General features: G+C 33.2%; 1 protein-coding gene across 2 annotated transcripts in view; it reads left to right on the top strand.

Annotated features, from left to right (window-relative positions):
• The window catches only part of LOC106121649 (connectin), a 38,656-nt gene that overhangs the window by 20,671 nt on the left and 974 nt on the right, over positions 1 to 17,011 (top strand). The window contains exons 1-3 of one of the 2 annotated variants that reach the window (XM_013317367.1): positions 12,297 to 12,335; positions 12,481 to 12,523; positions 15,965 to 17,005. In XM_013317367.1, the coding sequence (XP_013172821.1) occupies positions 15,979 to 17,005 (1,027 nt within the window). In that variant the 5' untranslated portion in view covers positions 12,297 to 12,335; positions 12,481 to 12,523; positions 15,965 to 15,978. Of the gene's footprint in view, positions 1 to 12,296; positions 12,336 to 12,480; positions 12,524 to 15,964; positions 17,006 to 17,011 lie in introns of those variants that run through there. The other variant, XM_013317366.1, reaches the window with a different exon arrangement.

Raw genomic sequence — 17,011 nt, 5'->3', positions numbered from 1 at the left:
GGCGCGATTGCACAAAACTACAAAGATTTCATTCGCCTGTAGAAATCTTTTCTTTTAGCCTGTAGCTTAATTATATTTATTTGTTTGACTAATTATTTACATGGAATTTCATATTTAGCTAAACGATAAATCCAGAAAATATACTTTGTCATTTTCAAACGAAAGAAATACATAGAAGTTTTTCAAATTAGTTTCATTATTAGTTTCAAGAGTCAAAAAGGTTATATTAGATGTCCTCATAAATCCTCCAGCGCCATCTTGTTTGTAAGTTGGGAAGCTTTCAGAGTTCTTATGAATTTTTCTTTCAACGATTCTTGGAATTTTCATCTTGTCAGCAATAAAGTCACGACTCCAGAGATCTGATGAAAAATTTAAAAATGTAACAAAATGTTTCTTTGCCTTTTCATCCACTTAAAAGTTACGTAACTTGTATTAAGAATATTTGGGTCTAATATTTATCGTAGACTAACTGTTGACCGCGACAACGTCCGCGCGGAAAAAAAAAATACTAGGCTACGTGTTCTTCCAGACTATGTTCTATATGTATGCCAAATTTCATCGTGATCCATTCAGTTCTGAATCCATCCATCTAAACATTCGCATTTATAATATTAGTAAGATTTCACTTTAATAGATTTTTTAATTTAATCTCCATTACTGTTATTGCGTATTTAACATATTAAAAAAAGAGAAAACCAGTTTATAAAAACTGATATATAGACATGTTTCCATCTATTTGTAATTTAAAAATGAATTTTTAAATAGTCTCTTACACTCTCACATTGTCACATTATTTTTTTTTATTTAATCATTCCTTAAAATGTATAAACTTATACCATTACACAGCCAAGTTGAGCGTTGGAGTCTGTCATAGTGTGTGACAGACACCGGCGTCTTTCCTTTACAATATACATAGTTAGCAAATTAGTGCTTGTGAGAGTGTGTGGCTCTGTGTATGTGTGTGTGTAAACTCTATAAAGTAGTAAAGTCATGTTTTTGTACTAATTATAATATGTTGATGTGGAAAGAACTACGTAGCGGTGAACCAACTGTGAACTAAAGTAAAACAGCACTCGACCCATTTAACTGAACAAAGCTTTTGAAGTCGAGCTTCACAACTGTTGGGAAGCCACAGAAGCGATGCGAAACACGAATGAATCAGTGCCTCGAAAATATAAATGAAATACCATTATTTTAATTAAATTAAATCTAACAAATCGAATGATTTATTGTAGATTTCTGAAACTAAAATCTTCGTTTAAAACATAATGTCATCCTGATATAAAAACGGCTAAACACTCACGGATATTCGTCCGGTATCGGCACCGACTAGTTTCGAGTCCATCGGGGACCCTTTATCAGGGTGAGTGGGACTGGTTTTATTTCGTGGACGCGGCGCTCTTAGGGCGCGTCTTTAGGGAGCGGGGGGGGGGGGCTTTGTGTACCGGCGTCGTCGACGATGTTGATACCAGAGCGTCGGTGGTGTTGTTGTTCAAGTTTCATATTGCCATCCATATATGTCAAAGATAAGATGAAAGATAGTGATGACTATATGTTTTATATAAAGATTTTGATGTCAGAAACCCACGTTCAAGCGGCAGGTTTCGTTCAGCTGTGTAAGATATAGTATGTCACAAAATAATGGACATAAAAACTTCCGTGCCCGCGAAAAGCTTCCAAGTCTCATAATAATCAAAATTAATTGTATTTACGTACATTTCTTAGGTTCATAATGTATAAAATATATGTAACAAAGTTCACGTCAGTCAGAATTTTATAACCTAAAGATTAATACCGGCTGCTGTTGTGTAGAGATTAAAAGCATGTTACAAATTAAAAAATCAATTATGAAGCAGACTAAATTATTTTACTAACAAACTATATTCAAATCAGCAGTACGCCATTTGAATAATATCTATCAACAGGATACTATGTAAGCAAATGCATAATTTAAACTGCACAATTCATGTGGCCGACCTATTTGTGCGACCCAATTGCGAGAGAATCCAGCGCTTCAATTGTTTTATCTACAGTTAATGCGCTTCTGTAAATAGTTGAATACAACAAATTGAAATAAACCACTCTGCGTTATTAACCGTGGGTTTCGGTGACTAAAATCTCTGTATAAAACATATCATCATCCCTGTCTTTCATCTATAACAAAACAGAGATAACAATATGTTTTAAATGGGGATTATGGTATCAGAAACCCACGGTTAACCAACATTATGTATTCACTTACAGAAATCTGTTTGCGATCTTGAACTATTTTTACCTGACCACCCTGGACGTATTTTGGGTTTATATCCTGATCTATAGCTTCTGCGACCGAATACTTTGTTTACTTAAGGATTGATTGTTGGTATCCGTCGCTAACTAACTTTGAAGATTCAGGTTTCATTGGATTTTATCTCGGGATTGTCGTGGGTAATCTAAAGAAAAAATAATTATAACAATCATAGGTGACATAAAAGGTTTGGTAAGAAACTAAAGAACTCAACATTGGTGATAAAACGGTAAAAATCTGAATGATTAATGTAAAATCCCATTAAAATCCTTAGCAAAAAATGTTATACAATTTTTACGCAAACGAATTCATGGAAATCGTTTATTAAACAAATTCAGCTGTAAAACGAGTTGTTTGTGATTTTCGTAATAACGCTATTCATCTGAATTATGTTTATTTAAATATCATTCATGTGGAGCCGACTGTATCTTATTTTTTATAATATTGCATTTGTTATCGCTACATCTCAACACTTTTCCTTTTGAAATAAAGTGAATTAATTTAATAACAGCCTAGGATGAATATTTGTGACAAGCGATATCGTATCCACATCGACAATATTTTTTATCAAAATTTATGTAGCTGACGTATGACTTGACTTATAGTCCTATGTCCCCGCAGTGGGGCAGAGGGCGTCCACAGTGCGCCGCTAGTTCGCTCTATCCTGGGCTCTGCGCTTGGCCATGTCAGCCAAATCGCCTTCATTTCGGCAGCTACTGATAGCAGCTGACGTATAGTACCCCAAAAATCTCATACTTATATTGACATAATTGATTATGGCGACACGAAGGTGATTGTCGCAAATGTTCGTGCTCCACCCACTGTAACAATTTTCACTCATTTACAATATGGTAGACGAAAAATGATGATCTTGATGGAAACAAATTAATAGTCCATTTTTTATTTCGAATCTAAAAAAAAAATCGATTTTACTATAATGTGATAATAGAATCATAATGGTTCCTTTTTCTCTAAAGGATTTTAACACAGTACTATTCCTTCATACATGTTTAAAAGGCATCAAATTTGAATTCTCTTCAATTTTATGCATATCCTCTTTCATATAATCCATACTTTCTTCCGTCTTTATCCTTTATAACTGCGATATAATAAAATTAACAATTAATATCTGTCAGTTTTAATTACACAATAATTAAGGATGGGTAAATAAGCTTCGTATTTTGGAATCCAATTACGTCGACTCTGCGCTTCACTTTATCCACGGAGCAGACATTGATTGAGCTTTATTGACTTTTAAACATATGAACTCGAATCTCAAATTGTATCAAGCAAGTTTTATGATGTGATTTAAGCGATCAAAAATATAGAGGTTTTTTTTTTTACATTGAATTAACCAGTGCTTGACCATAAACCCAGCTGGGTATCAGGTGTTAGTAAGTTGCTATGGGATCGAAGGATAGGATGCACTAGCTTAGTAAATAAATGATTAACTGTTGATTTCTGAGACCTATCTGTATAAAACATATAGTCATACCTATAATTATTTGACAAAACATAAATAACAGTATGTTTTGAACGGGTATTTTGGTTTCAGAAACCCACGGTAAGTCATTAAAATCATACTAATTAACTATGATTATTAAACATCTACCAATTTTGTATTTTTTTAAATTTTACTAATATTATAAATACGAATGTTTAGATGGATGGATGTTTGTTTGACGTCTCAAGAACGTCTTCCTAGATCTCGATGAAATTTGGCATAGATGTAGAACATAGTCTGGAAGAAGACGTAAGCTACTAATTAAGTTTATTAATTCCACGTGGACGGAGTTACAAATGACAGCTAATTTTAAACAAGGCAACAATCAAACAACGTATAAACGAACCTATATCCAACAGAATTACGTAACACATGACGTCATAAATCGTAAACTTTTGTAATCCCGATCATGTGACGTCATATGTTACGCGTGTTACCTCTGCCTACGAAGTTCCCAAGGGCGTGTAAATATATAAAACAAACATAACATAGATTGTTTACATAACCTTAATATACGAAATGGTTCTAATTTATCAATTATACTACAAGAAATATTTAGAAGTTTACTTGTGGTATAATTTTTAAGCAAATAATGCAATTGTGCAATCGTGCATCAAACATTAGCAACGCAATCTTACTTCTTACTAATATTATAAATGCGAATGTTTCAATGGATGGATGTATGTTAGAAGGTAACTCGGAAACGGCTGAATGGATTTTGATGAAATTTGGCATACATGTAGAACATTGTCTGAAGAGTACTTAGGCTACTTTCGCGAATCGCGGGCGACAACTAGTGTAACTATAATAGTTGATCTTATTAACCTAAGTCAACATTATTGCCATCCTTCTCTAGTCTCTGGGGAAAAAAGAGACAGGAATAATGAATCTTTTATGATAGTTGAAATTCATGATTTAAAATCAAATAAGTTATTGTTAGCAGAAATCCGGTTTCCATTTAAGGATAGTGAATAATCAGATAGTGGAAGATAAATGTATATCAAAAGCGGTTCCTACTAAAAATGTTTTATTTTCTAAGTATGGTAACGCGTTACATTTAAATCTGACCAAGTTATTTACTTTAAATCTTTACAACGTGTTCGAGAATAAAATAACTGTCAACAGAGGGCAAATTAAATACTATCCCTTTGTCCGATACATCCTTTGTAGATGTATACGTGCAAACAAGACAACATTTACAGGATCGTCGAAATTTTGGCAACAAAATGATTTTGTTAACTCTTAAAATGTTCAACAACTCCTTTATTTGTTTAACTCTTGAAAAAAAGTACGTCCAGTAAAAGAAACTAAGTACGTTCTTTTACGTAAAGGAGAAACATTGATATGTTTAATAGTGTTTAAAATAATAGGTTACTCGCCTAGTAAATTATCTATCTGGTACTTACATTGGTAATTACAAGCAGTGGGTGTAGCACGAATATTTGCGACAATCGCCTTCATGTCATCATGGTCAATTATGTCAGAATTAGTATGAGATTTTTTGTCATTTAAACCTGATAAGCTGCATAAATATTTATACAAATTTAGTCGAAGACGATACGATTGCGGTTCTCACAAACATTCGTGGTAACCCCACTGAAAAGGCTACATTAGCTTTTCGTTAGAAAGAGAGAAGGTAATTAAAAAAAGGGAACTTATTAATATTATGAATTTGCTATTAAAGAATTGTATATTTTTGGACACATATGTAAGTCACAATTTTGCGTAGAACCGAGAAATCTTTTAAAGTACTCTATTCAGTTTACTGAGTTTTGTTATATTTTTCTTAGACGTAGCGGACAGACAAGAATGTATTTAGCGTGAACTAAATCCGAGATAAAGCGTTACGAGAGGCATTGTGAGTCAGAGTATCTCTGGTGAAAACATAAAACAAATAAAACAACTCCAGCGGGCCGTTAAATTGGGACAAAGCTCTATATTGTTGGAGCAGTAATGTGTTAGATACCGCAAGATTACTTGTTTGTTTAGAACATTCATAAAGTTATAATGATTCGTTATAAAATATATATTTACTTTAATTTAACACTGATACTGTTTTCTCATCTCAAAGTAATATCGCATGAGAATTCCGAATGATAGATTAGTTAGACGTTATTAGTTAGAATCGTTTGGAGCGAATGACGCGCTTTACAGATTCAAGTGTCAGATCGATTAGTGAGGGGACATAAGCGTTGACATTTCAATAGTCTAGTGTTGCGTCGATACACTGGCACAGTATCAGATTTTGTTCCTAAAAGTTGTTTTTTAAATTAATAAAAAAATAAATTTTAATACGAAACAGAGTTACTGTCGCACAATTAGTTTGTAAATGGCTACTAAGGGAGACCTGTACTATATATCTAGAATAAGGAACTGTACGTTAGACAGTTATTTAAATTGTTAGAAGTGATAGTGTATTTTGACAACCGACTGATCATTGGTTGCCAACACCAAAATCTCTGTTTAAACATATCGTCATCCTTGTCATCATCTTTGACAAAACAAGGATAGTTATATGTTTAAAACAAGGATTTTGGTATAAAAATCATGAGCAGTCTACATTAAATTATTTTAGTTTGATTAACACTGAGCTAGATTTGCTTAATTTGTTTTTAATTTTCATTTTCGTGAAAAAGACAATTAGAGGTGGGTCATAAGATTGTTAATTAAACTAAGTAATTAGTTGAAAACTTTATAGATAAATCCAATAGACCTTAGATGAAAGGCTGGCGGTAAAAGTATCTACAATTTTAATCAAATCTAATTTAACTAACTGTAGAAAAGATAAAAGTTGTAAGAACTTAGTTTCCAATGGAAAACAGATCACAAGAGCTTTCAAACAAAATTACAAATGAATAGGAACCGTCAAAGTCTTGTAATTCGAGTCGGGGACGAGTTCAAAGCTTCAATTCCACTATTCTCTGAAAAGTTTTTGAAGAACGTTTGCTCGTTAATCTTTTATTTACTTTAAAGCTATTTCACGTTGCTTACTGCTTATTTTCAGCCAATTAATATAATGACACGAATAAACTAAGCGAACGATAATATAAATTAAACCCAAAGCTTCCCCCGTAATTAGATTTTGCTTCGCGCTGGGAGCCTAGTTGGTTAATAGTTCGCTGCAACGAACCAAATCTACGATATTTTCAATGAAATTTGGGTTCTTCTCCGCCTCAATAAATATTCGGGCTGTGTGTTAGAGACCTTAACTATTACGTGTATAACCTGATAAAATATTTTGAAAGCAATTTCAAAGACTATTTTGTTTAGAAGACAAAAGGACATAAAAGGCAAGTTTCGTTCGCCCGGCAATTAGAATGCAGGATTGTGCGATAAAAAAGCTTCACGTTTTAAAAGCGCATTAATGTTACATTTTGAACGCTGGGTGAACGGAACAGGAGAGTTTTAACGCGACGTTAAAAAAACGCTCGTGTGAATAAGGACTCTCTTCACTTTGGAGCTTCACCGAGCTTCCGTAAGCTTACCAACAAGGCGGACCTACTGCAAAATATTTAATAACATAAGCTTTCGAACTTGTCCACATACTGCACCTGTTGTATAAATTCTACAAAGCTAAGAAGCTTAAATATAAAGCTCTCTATAACAGAACTTTGAGACATGACATTACTTCAATTTTATATATAGATATTTCTTGCTTGTTTGTATTAATATTATAAAGTGGAATGATTTATTGCTTTTTTGAATGGGACAAGCTCCGAAACTACTGAAAAGATTAGAAAAATTCTGTCATTCTTGTGAAACTACACTACAAAGGGTGACATATATGCTACATTAATTACTAAATTTTCTTGATCACGCGCGGGCGAAATCGCGGGCAACTGTTAGTTTTTAATAAAATTCAACAAGAAAATACGTGTTCAATTTCAGTAATATTAAAAGCTTTTATACTATATAATAATAGAAGAGACAATTTAGTAATAAAAAAACTGTTCAAAGAAAAGTATTTCCTTGGATGGTAAAATCAATGGATGAGCAAATTCCAATTATAGTTGGAATTAAATTCCAAAGTTTTTATAACTGATTGTGTTTTAAAAGGATGACTTCTTTGAAATTGAGTCGTGTTCAAAAGATATTCTAACGAATTTCTTTAATAAAAATTCTTTCTTATATACTTGGAGTGTCGGTGGCTCAGGGGTCAAGCACTTGACTTGCAATCTGCAGGTCCTGGGTTCGAATCCCGCCATGTACCAATGTGTTTTTCGATTTCCAATTTACATATGTACATTTATCCGACGTTCTTACGGTGAAGGAGAACATCGTGATGCAACCTGCACATATCTGAGAAGAAATTCAAATATATGTGTGAAGTCAACCAACCCGCATTGGGCCAGCGTGGTTGACTATGGCCTAATCACCCTTAACTTAGGGTAGGCTCTGAGCCCCTCGGTGGGGAGGTATAGTGAGCTGGTGATGATTATGATACTTGAGATTCGGGAAAAATGTTGTCTGAAAAATATATTATTCTAGAAAATATGATTTTAGCGTTGGAAAGATTAATAAACAAGAAATGATTATAACATATTTGTAGTAAAAGTTAGTGGCGATTTGGTAGTATATATCAGGTTAAACAGATGGAAGAAACGGTATGTTACTGACTTACCTAGTGTGGTACCACCTTTTTTTTTGTTTCTGAGGGGAATGCTTTAGGCATACTCCGTGCCTCGGGGAAAGCACGGTAGTTATGTGGGATTCTCTCCCCGAATGGGAGCATACCCACTAAACCCCTCTGTTCCCTCATAGCCATAATATGGGACGCCACGGGTTCGTGTTAAAGTTAACACCGCCTTACCACCGCGACGCCCCACTGGGTGAGTTACCACCCTCAGGACAGGCTGGCGTCTGAAATATTTATTTTAGTACTTTATCTTAAGTTTCATAAGTATTCGATTCCCTAATAATATTCACAAACATATAACATTTAAACGATATTTTATTATGCTTTGAAATTACAAACCAATATATTGTTTCATGTACCATATTTACTTTCGTAATTGAAAAAAATTGTAAAAAACGTATTCGTTCGGAAATCAAAAGATATCCAATCACATAAGCTCTTTTCATTTTGTATTAAAATGCTACCTTTGAAGTCGTTTATATATGTTAGCAGTAAAATATTAATAACATATTTCTCTGAAATCGAATCGTTTTACGCAATTAAATATAATTGCTGGAAACACAAACCTTACATGATAATGATATATTCATTTTTCAGTTTTGATTATGTTACCTTACTAATATAAAATTGTTATTTCATATCTAAAAAATCAATCAAAATTTTAATGTTTAATTGTCGTTTTTTGCTTTGTTTTTTTTTTCGTTGTATTTGTTTTTATTTCTGCTTACCCTACCTCGTGCTGTGCAAATGGTGTGAAAACAAAGGGGCCAGCTGAAAACCAGCGCAGGATTGGCAAGACCTCCCTGCACCAGCTGAGCTGGCCACCTTTTTTTTGCCACATCCTCAATTTATGTAATTTAACTTGTTTTTTTTTGTAGTTTTTCTTTTCCTTGTTTGTGGCAATAAATAAATATTCATTCATTCATTCATTCATTCAAAGGCGAATGTAAGAATGGATGTATGTTTGTTTGAAGGTACCTCCAGTACCTCTGAACGGATCTCAATTAAATTTAGCATACATGTAGAATATTGTCTGGAAGAACACATAGGCTACTATTTTTTTTCCCGCGCTGGCGGTGTTGCGGGCGACAGCTATTAAGTAAGTCCGTGTATCTTCTAAGTTAACGTAAGATTTTAATAAAGAGATTGACTTAGTGCTTGTTTTAAATTATACTAATACGGTAGAAATAGTAGATAGACAGATAAAAAAAAAGTTTTCCGTTATACGCAACAAAAATACAAGATGTTCGGGAAATAATAGACACTACAATTTTATTAATATTATAAATTAACTATTTGAAGTCTCTGTTCCGTATAGTACTCTGTGTTAACCCTTTGCCATACAATAAACTAGGATTGATGAGTTATAATACAATTTATCGAACCTATTCCACTGTATATCACAAAATGTCAATAACACATCAGAGCTGCGTATTGAAATGATTAGATTTCAAGCTCGAGAGCGAACCCCTTAATTGATAGTTTGATGTAATTATCTCCTCGGCTCAGACCACCAATGTCTACATAACATCAAATATCAACCTTCTGAATATATGATAAAACATTTTAATATAGGTTTATATTAAATATTATATGGTGAAACTAATTTACTAAACAAACAATAACGCGAGAGTCAAGATTGCGGATGTTCCATAGAGAATATAATATATTTAGTACGAAAAAATGTACCAAATATGTTCAGAATCTTCAGAAGGAAATTATGATGAAAATAAGATACATCCGCCATATTGACGTCGACATTTATCTGGTCGCCATCTTGACTCATTACTTGAAGGTAGAAAACGAATCGTTTCTTATTTTTTAAAATCGGCGTACCTGTTTGGGCTACAGAAGAACCTACTTTAAATCGGCTACCATGGAACAGATATGAGATATCATCATCAGCTCACTATACCGAGAGGCTCGGAGCCTACCCTAAGATAAGGGTGATTAGGCCATAGTCAACCACGCTGGCCTAGTGCGGGTTGGTTGACTTCACACATATCTTTGAATTTCTTCTCAGATATGTGCAGGTTGCATCAAGATGTTTTCCTTCACGGTAAGAACTTCGGATAAATGTAAGTACATATGCAAATCGGAAATCGAAAAACACATTGGTACATGGCGGGATTCGAACCCAGGACCTGCAGTTTGCAAGTCAAGTGCTTGACCACTGAGCCACCGACGCTCCATATGAGATATATAGATACGTAATGTGCACAATAAACAGATATACTCACGCATAAGTCTTAATAAATAACAATCCTTTTATTTAACATGACATAATACAATAATTGTTACTAGTTCAATAGTTATATCAAGAAAAAACAACTGTCATGTCCCCGTGCTGGGTATAGGCCTCCTCTATGTTTCTCCACTTGTCTCTGTCTACAGCTATTCTCATCCAAGCTTTAACCGCTATTTTACTAGATCTTTGGCTTCCGTATCTCGAAAGGAAAAAACCGGAATCTTGTAGGATCACTTTTTTGTCCATTTGTCTGTCAAGATCCTTTTTACTAGGTCATGTGCCCATCGGGCTTTGGGTCTTCCTCTTTTTCTCTTGCCCCTTCCCAAACCAGTCTATAACGTTACGTAATAATGTTAGCATTGATCAAATTTGGAAATGTATTTGTTCTGTTCAACCTAATTATGTTAAAATATCCTCAATTCGTTTTATTTTTAATATTTCTAGTCCGATTATAAATTGGCGAAGTTTACTATTGACCGGTGACATGCACCTTTACGCTCTTAACACAATTCTACAATTAAGAAAGCTCTTTTTCTCCCACATTGCGACCTTTACGGTGAAACAAATGGAATTTCGTTGTTTAGACCCGACGCTTAATAGGGTCATGGTTGTTATACGACGAAATGTCAGATGAATTAGTGTGCTCGTGTTAAATTCACATAGACATAACTGGGTACAGAAACCGAGTAAAATGTTCAGTTTTTATTACGTTCATATACAAAGATGTGGTTAAGTAATACGAACAATATTTTGACAGTATGTTTGAAACCTAAAATTTTTTATGTCGTTCAGAAATCTTAAAAAAAAACGGTAAAAATTAGAAATTAAAAAGTGGACGACGCCATTTTGATTGATGTGATTCAAAATATTATCCTTCTCTGAAGCTTCTTTCTCTCTAATGATCTGCGCCTTGAAATTAATATGATTTTTTAAGGACACAATTCTTCTACGTCATTTTTTTTTATATCATAAGGTGGCAAACGAGCAAGCAGCCACCTGAAAACGCTGAAATAGCGAAGTGACCGTTGCCCATAGACATACGCAATTGCATATGCGTTGCCTACCTTTAATCGACGGAGGAGAGGATGCACAGAAAGAAAATATTTTCTCTTCCCACGCATCCTCTCATCCGGAAAGTCCACTTTCACTTCCCATCCTTTCCTTATAAAGAAAAGGATGGGAAGGAAAAGATGACTAAATTAGGCCTCCGGGACGCACACTCATCAGACGAAACGCGGAAATGCTTCCACTTCACGCCTGTCTTCTATGTGGTCGTGGTATTTAACCGGGCGAGCCGGGCCGATTCGTGCGAAGATGTTAAAGCGGGCTCTACCACTGTTAAAATGTCATTAGTTGACGTAGAAAAATGGGACAAACATAATTTTATATTTATATAGAAAAGTAGAGACAAACATAATCAAAACCTTTATTCCATTTAAGCTCTATAGAAAAAGATTGGTGGTGGACCTTTCAATGTCAAACCTTTTTGACAAATATTTCAATTCTGTCTTAATGTTTACATATTTTATTAGTAAAATACCTTTAAACTTTAGTATGTATGTTAAATATGATTTTAGAAGTTTATTTTGAAGTGAAAATATAAATTATATTACAAAATGAATAATTTGAAAATGGACTAAATATTAAATACTCATTTATTGTTAGTATAATTAATAGTACAAATTATATATATATTTATCTAGAATTATTTACCTATTATATATTATATAATACTTTATTTGGTCAAGAGTTTAAAAAGTGCTTCATGTATCTTAATATAATATTTTTCTCTTATTTCTTTTCAGCTTAATTCGCAGTATCGAGCAACTTATTCTATCATAAATTAAGGTAAGCGGATAGTAAGGCAAAATAATTTAGTTACTAAGTAAAAATAATATCATAAATTAATATATGAACGGCAAACACACATCCTTTTGTCTGGTGTTGGCACCGACTAGTTTCGGACCCATCGGTGTGGGTTTATGTGGGACACGGCCCGTCGCTCACTGTTGAAGGACCCACGATGGGCTCGAAACTAGTCGGTGCCGACAACAGACAAATCTACGTGAGTGTTTTAGTTTATTAGTTATAATAATGTGTCATGAAAGTTTGAATGATTAAAAATAAATTCATAATTATATTTCTATATTTTTCTAAGTAATGTAAATGCGTGTAAAGATATAAATATTTTTATCATTCGGAAAGTTATTACAGATATATAAATAAAGCTTTTTCTATCTAACGTGAGATTTTATTAAGTGAACAAATAAGCCTTTGCAAATATACTTAGGTACGAAAACGGAGAAAAAGGAGGCAATATTTGTAAGGAAAATCTCAACGCTTCGACCTACTATAAATTCGTAATGCGTAAGATGGTGTACAAAAGCAAACAGATCTACTTCCCTACATCAATCATCGGGTCCGACGTCGCTATGCATTTAAACAGCCCGAAGCATTTGAATAACCCAATTCTTGACACTAAGAAAACTGTTTTGTAATTGGATGAATCTTGTATCCGACGATCTTCTATCTACTATTTTGTTCTGATTTATTAGCGAAAATAATTTTATGTTTGTGTAATTTTAAGTCTAGATGGAAATATGGTAGTCACTTTACAATTTGTTGGTGTTTGTACGAATAGAATGACGCCATTTTGTGAAAGTTGCAGAAAACCTATTTCTAACGGTGGACTGAAACTGATTAAAAACATAAATATATTGTTAAAGAAATGTTTACAAACTTACAACGTCTTTAGTTGGAAATCATAAAATTTTGTCGAAACTGTCATAGACTCAAGATTGTCGTTTCTATAACTATTAATAAATCTACTACAATGCATTGTCATTGTTTACATTGTTGCTCATGATACCATGAGTCAAACATTGCCGCACAATAATAAAACTAGTTGTCACCCGCAACTCAGTCCACGCGGAATTAAAAAAAAAACTTTACTAGTAGCCTGTGTGTCTTCCAGACCATGTTCTTCATTTAGGTCAAATTTCAGCTGTTGCAGCTGAAGATACCAAACAAACATGCATTCTTTCATCTAAACATTCGCATTTATAATATTAGTAAGAATTAAAACTTATTTTCTTCCAATTTATTGCTTTTTGCTAACGTTAATGTTTCATTAAAGCAAAGTATAAAATAAAGCTATTATTCAGATCATTTCGCAGACTTCACAGGTGTTATTCACGGTCTAATTTCTGTGTAATAGAAGAAAAAAAATAGTTCAGTAAATGAGGCACTCGACGCCTATTAATACGTTTTATTACTTGAGCCAGATGTTTCATGTTATTTTGCGTTATATTTTTGCCAAAGTACAGTTCGCATTATTCGGTATGGTCTTTTGTCACTGTAATTATAAGGCGTCTGTAATATATAAGACGACAATATACTGAATTACATTTAAAGTCAATTACCTACTTTCTATATTTGAATTTTAAAAAGAAATTGATTCAGAACGGCAATATACACACTAATTCCATTACACTTTGTGCTAAAATGAAAATACGCTAGTAAATATAATATTAAACTATATGTCGCCCGCGACTACATCTGCGCGGGATTAAATAATACTTAATAAGTAGTCTATGTGTTCTTCCAGACTGTTTCTATATCTGTGCCAAATTCCATGAAGATCCGTTGACTTCCGCAGATGCCTTATAACAAAAATTCATCCATCCATCTAAACTTTCGTATTTATAATATTAGTAAGACGTAAAGTTCAACACTACATAAAACTGTTAATGTTAATAATGATGTCATTCTAATCGTTACAACGAAATCTATCTTTCAATGTAAACTACATCCTACGCGTCCGTTTAGTGACCGATATAGTTCAATAAGGATTGTGTTCCACAAAAACTTTGGACAGTTCAAATCGGAACAGAACAGTATTATTCTGACAAAAAATTAGAATAATAGTGGCACGGCTAATCTCAAAGGCTGGCAACGCATCTGCGTTTCCTCTGGTATTGCTGATGTCCATGGGCGTCGTTGAACACCGAAGTGTTCCCGCTGCTCGTTTGCCCCCTTCTGTTATAAAAAAAAATAATTTAAACTCATTATCATTGTACAAAAATGATTTCTTGGGACAGTAGAGAAGGATTTGACTGTCTTATCTACCCACGACAATACACTACAATTGTGTTTAGTGGCTACTATTGAAAACGGACGAATGTCATTTGTTTGGTGTTGATGTCATAGGGTTAGTTGTGTTATTGTAAATAATTAGAAAGACATTACTTTTTATTTTAGAAAATTCTGTCATGTTATCAATTTAGTTGCGTTATAAATTCGGCGTTGGTGTGTAAACAGCATTATCTTAATGCGTTTACCGAGAACGGGAACAAGACGACAATATATTGCGGTTTAAAACGATTTCTTTGTTATAATTATAAATGAATGAACGCTCGTATGATGTCATTTTAGCTAAAAGTCTCTACCCACGATCTGTATCTTTGTAAAATTCTTGTGAATAATTTATAATGAAATAAATATATTCAGTAATAGTTAAAAATAAGAACTAAAGAGACTCATGATTCAGATTCACAATTCTTCTCTGTTTTCAATCAAGAATAACATTGTAAACAAATAAACGTCACTCAGACTATATATTTACGGAAACTGAATTAACAATTCTTTTAATTTCATCGCAAATTTGTGAAGGTAAAATGTATGATATTCATATGTTTAAGAGTAAATGTCATGAAAAAAAACAATAAACATACAATGATAAGTGGCCAGTTTAATAAAAATATTTACGTAAAATTAGCATATTTTTTAATTGTTTTTGTTGTAAAAACTTGTCCTGTTTAAGTTTTTATTTATAATGAACAGGCTTGTTAACTAAAATAATATATTGCAGATTAACGGTCATCGAAGAAAAACATAGACTTAAAGATTGGTTTATTCAGTGTTTTGATATTTTATTAAAGTTAAACTTTAGGGATTAAATACGATTAAGCAAAAAGCTACAAAATTAAATATTTTTCATCAAATTTATTATTTCTAAATTGTAATATATTATACAGAGGATAAAATAAAAATAAAAATACTGGCCATTTAATGTCAGCGTATTTTCTTTTTTCATCCGCGGAATTGCGAATTAATCTGTGTAAATTTGGAATACGCAAATTGCACTTCCAATATCAATGGCTAAATCAGATTATCCAGTTTACCGTTTTATAAAAAGGATTTTTAAAATCTGTTTGAACATAACTCAATTAAATTGGATGGTTACAAAAAATTATACATTATGTATATATATTTTTTTTTTATTTCTAGGTGGCGAAAGAAAAATGACGGCCTGGAAGATTATTACATTGACCTGTTTCTTTCTTTTCTTGGTTGAAGCGAAGCCTAATTTACACGATATCGGTGAGAATAAAGAAGTCATATCCAGTATTTGCGATCCTGTTTTTAATACCTCGGATGCAGTGCAATGCTTTTGTGCCAAAGACGACCATAATATTGCACGAAGTGCTGAATGTTACCCAACTAAAGAAGAGATTAGCCAAGATGATACCGCTTGGTCAAAGTTCGATTCATTAAAAGATGCTGTAAGAATTAGTCTAACTAATAATAGAGGTATATCTTTCAAGTTCATTCCGAAGAATGCATTAAAGCATACACATAATCTTTTAAGGCTTGATGTTAAATACGCAAACGTTAAAGTTATAGAACCATTTGCATTTGCAAATCTTAGTTTATTAGAGGATATCAAACTGAGCGGTAATCAAATAGAAAAATTGAAACCAAATGCTTTCTCTCATCTTGCAACAGTGAAAACAATTAGTTTGGATACTAACAACATTATGGAAATAAATAGAGATGTATTCGTCAGTTTGCCAACTTTGGAGAAACTCTTTATTACAAATAATAAAGTAACGATTATTCATGACAAAGCTTTTATACATCTGACGAATCTTAAAGAACTAGAAATCGATAGAAACAAACTCTTCAGTTTGAATAGCGAAACGTTTTCTGGTCTCGGCAAATTAAGAAAATTAGACTTAAGCGGAAATAACTTGGAAGTTATCGGCGATAACACATTCAAGCCTCTAACTCGCCTGATTTCTCTGAATTTAGATGAAAATAAAATCCAAATGTTAGATTCGAAAGCATTCCACGGCTTGTCGCATCTACAATCACTGTCACTGGCTCACAACGAACTCTCTGACATTGACAACGTGAATGTATTTCAAGGACTGACTTCATTAAACGCTCTAAGTTTGAAAGGAAACAGAATTACAGATTTACGACAAGAAGTCATGGCGCCAATAATCGAAAATTTTCATCAAAACATCGCTTCCTTGGATGTTGAAGGTACAA

Source organism: Papilio xuthus, unplaced genomic scaffold (assembly GCF_000836235.2).
Source record: "Papilio xuthus unplaced genomic scaffold, Pxut_1.1 DF826938.1, whole genome shotgun sequence".
NCBI classification, from domain to species: domain Eukaryota; kingdom Metazoa; phylum Arthropoda; class Insecta; order Lepidoptera; family Papilionidae; genus Papilio; species Papilio xuthus.
The sequence above is the reverse complement of the archived record's forward strand: the minus strand, read 5'-3'. Positions and strand labels throughout refer to the sequence as shown.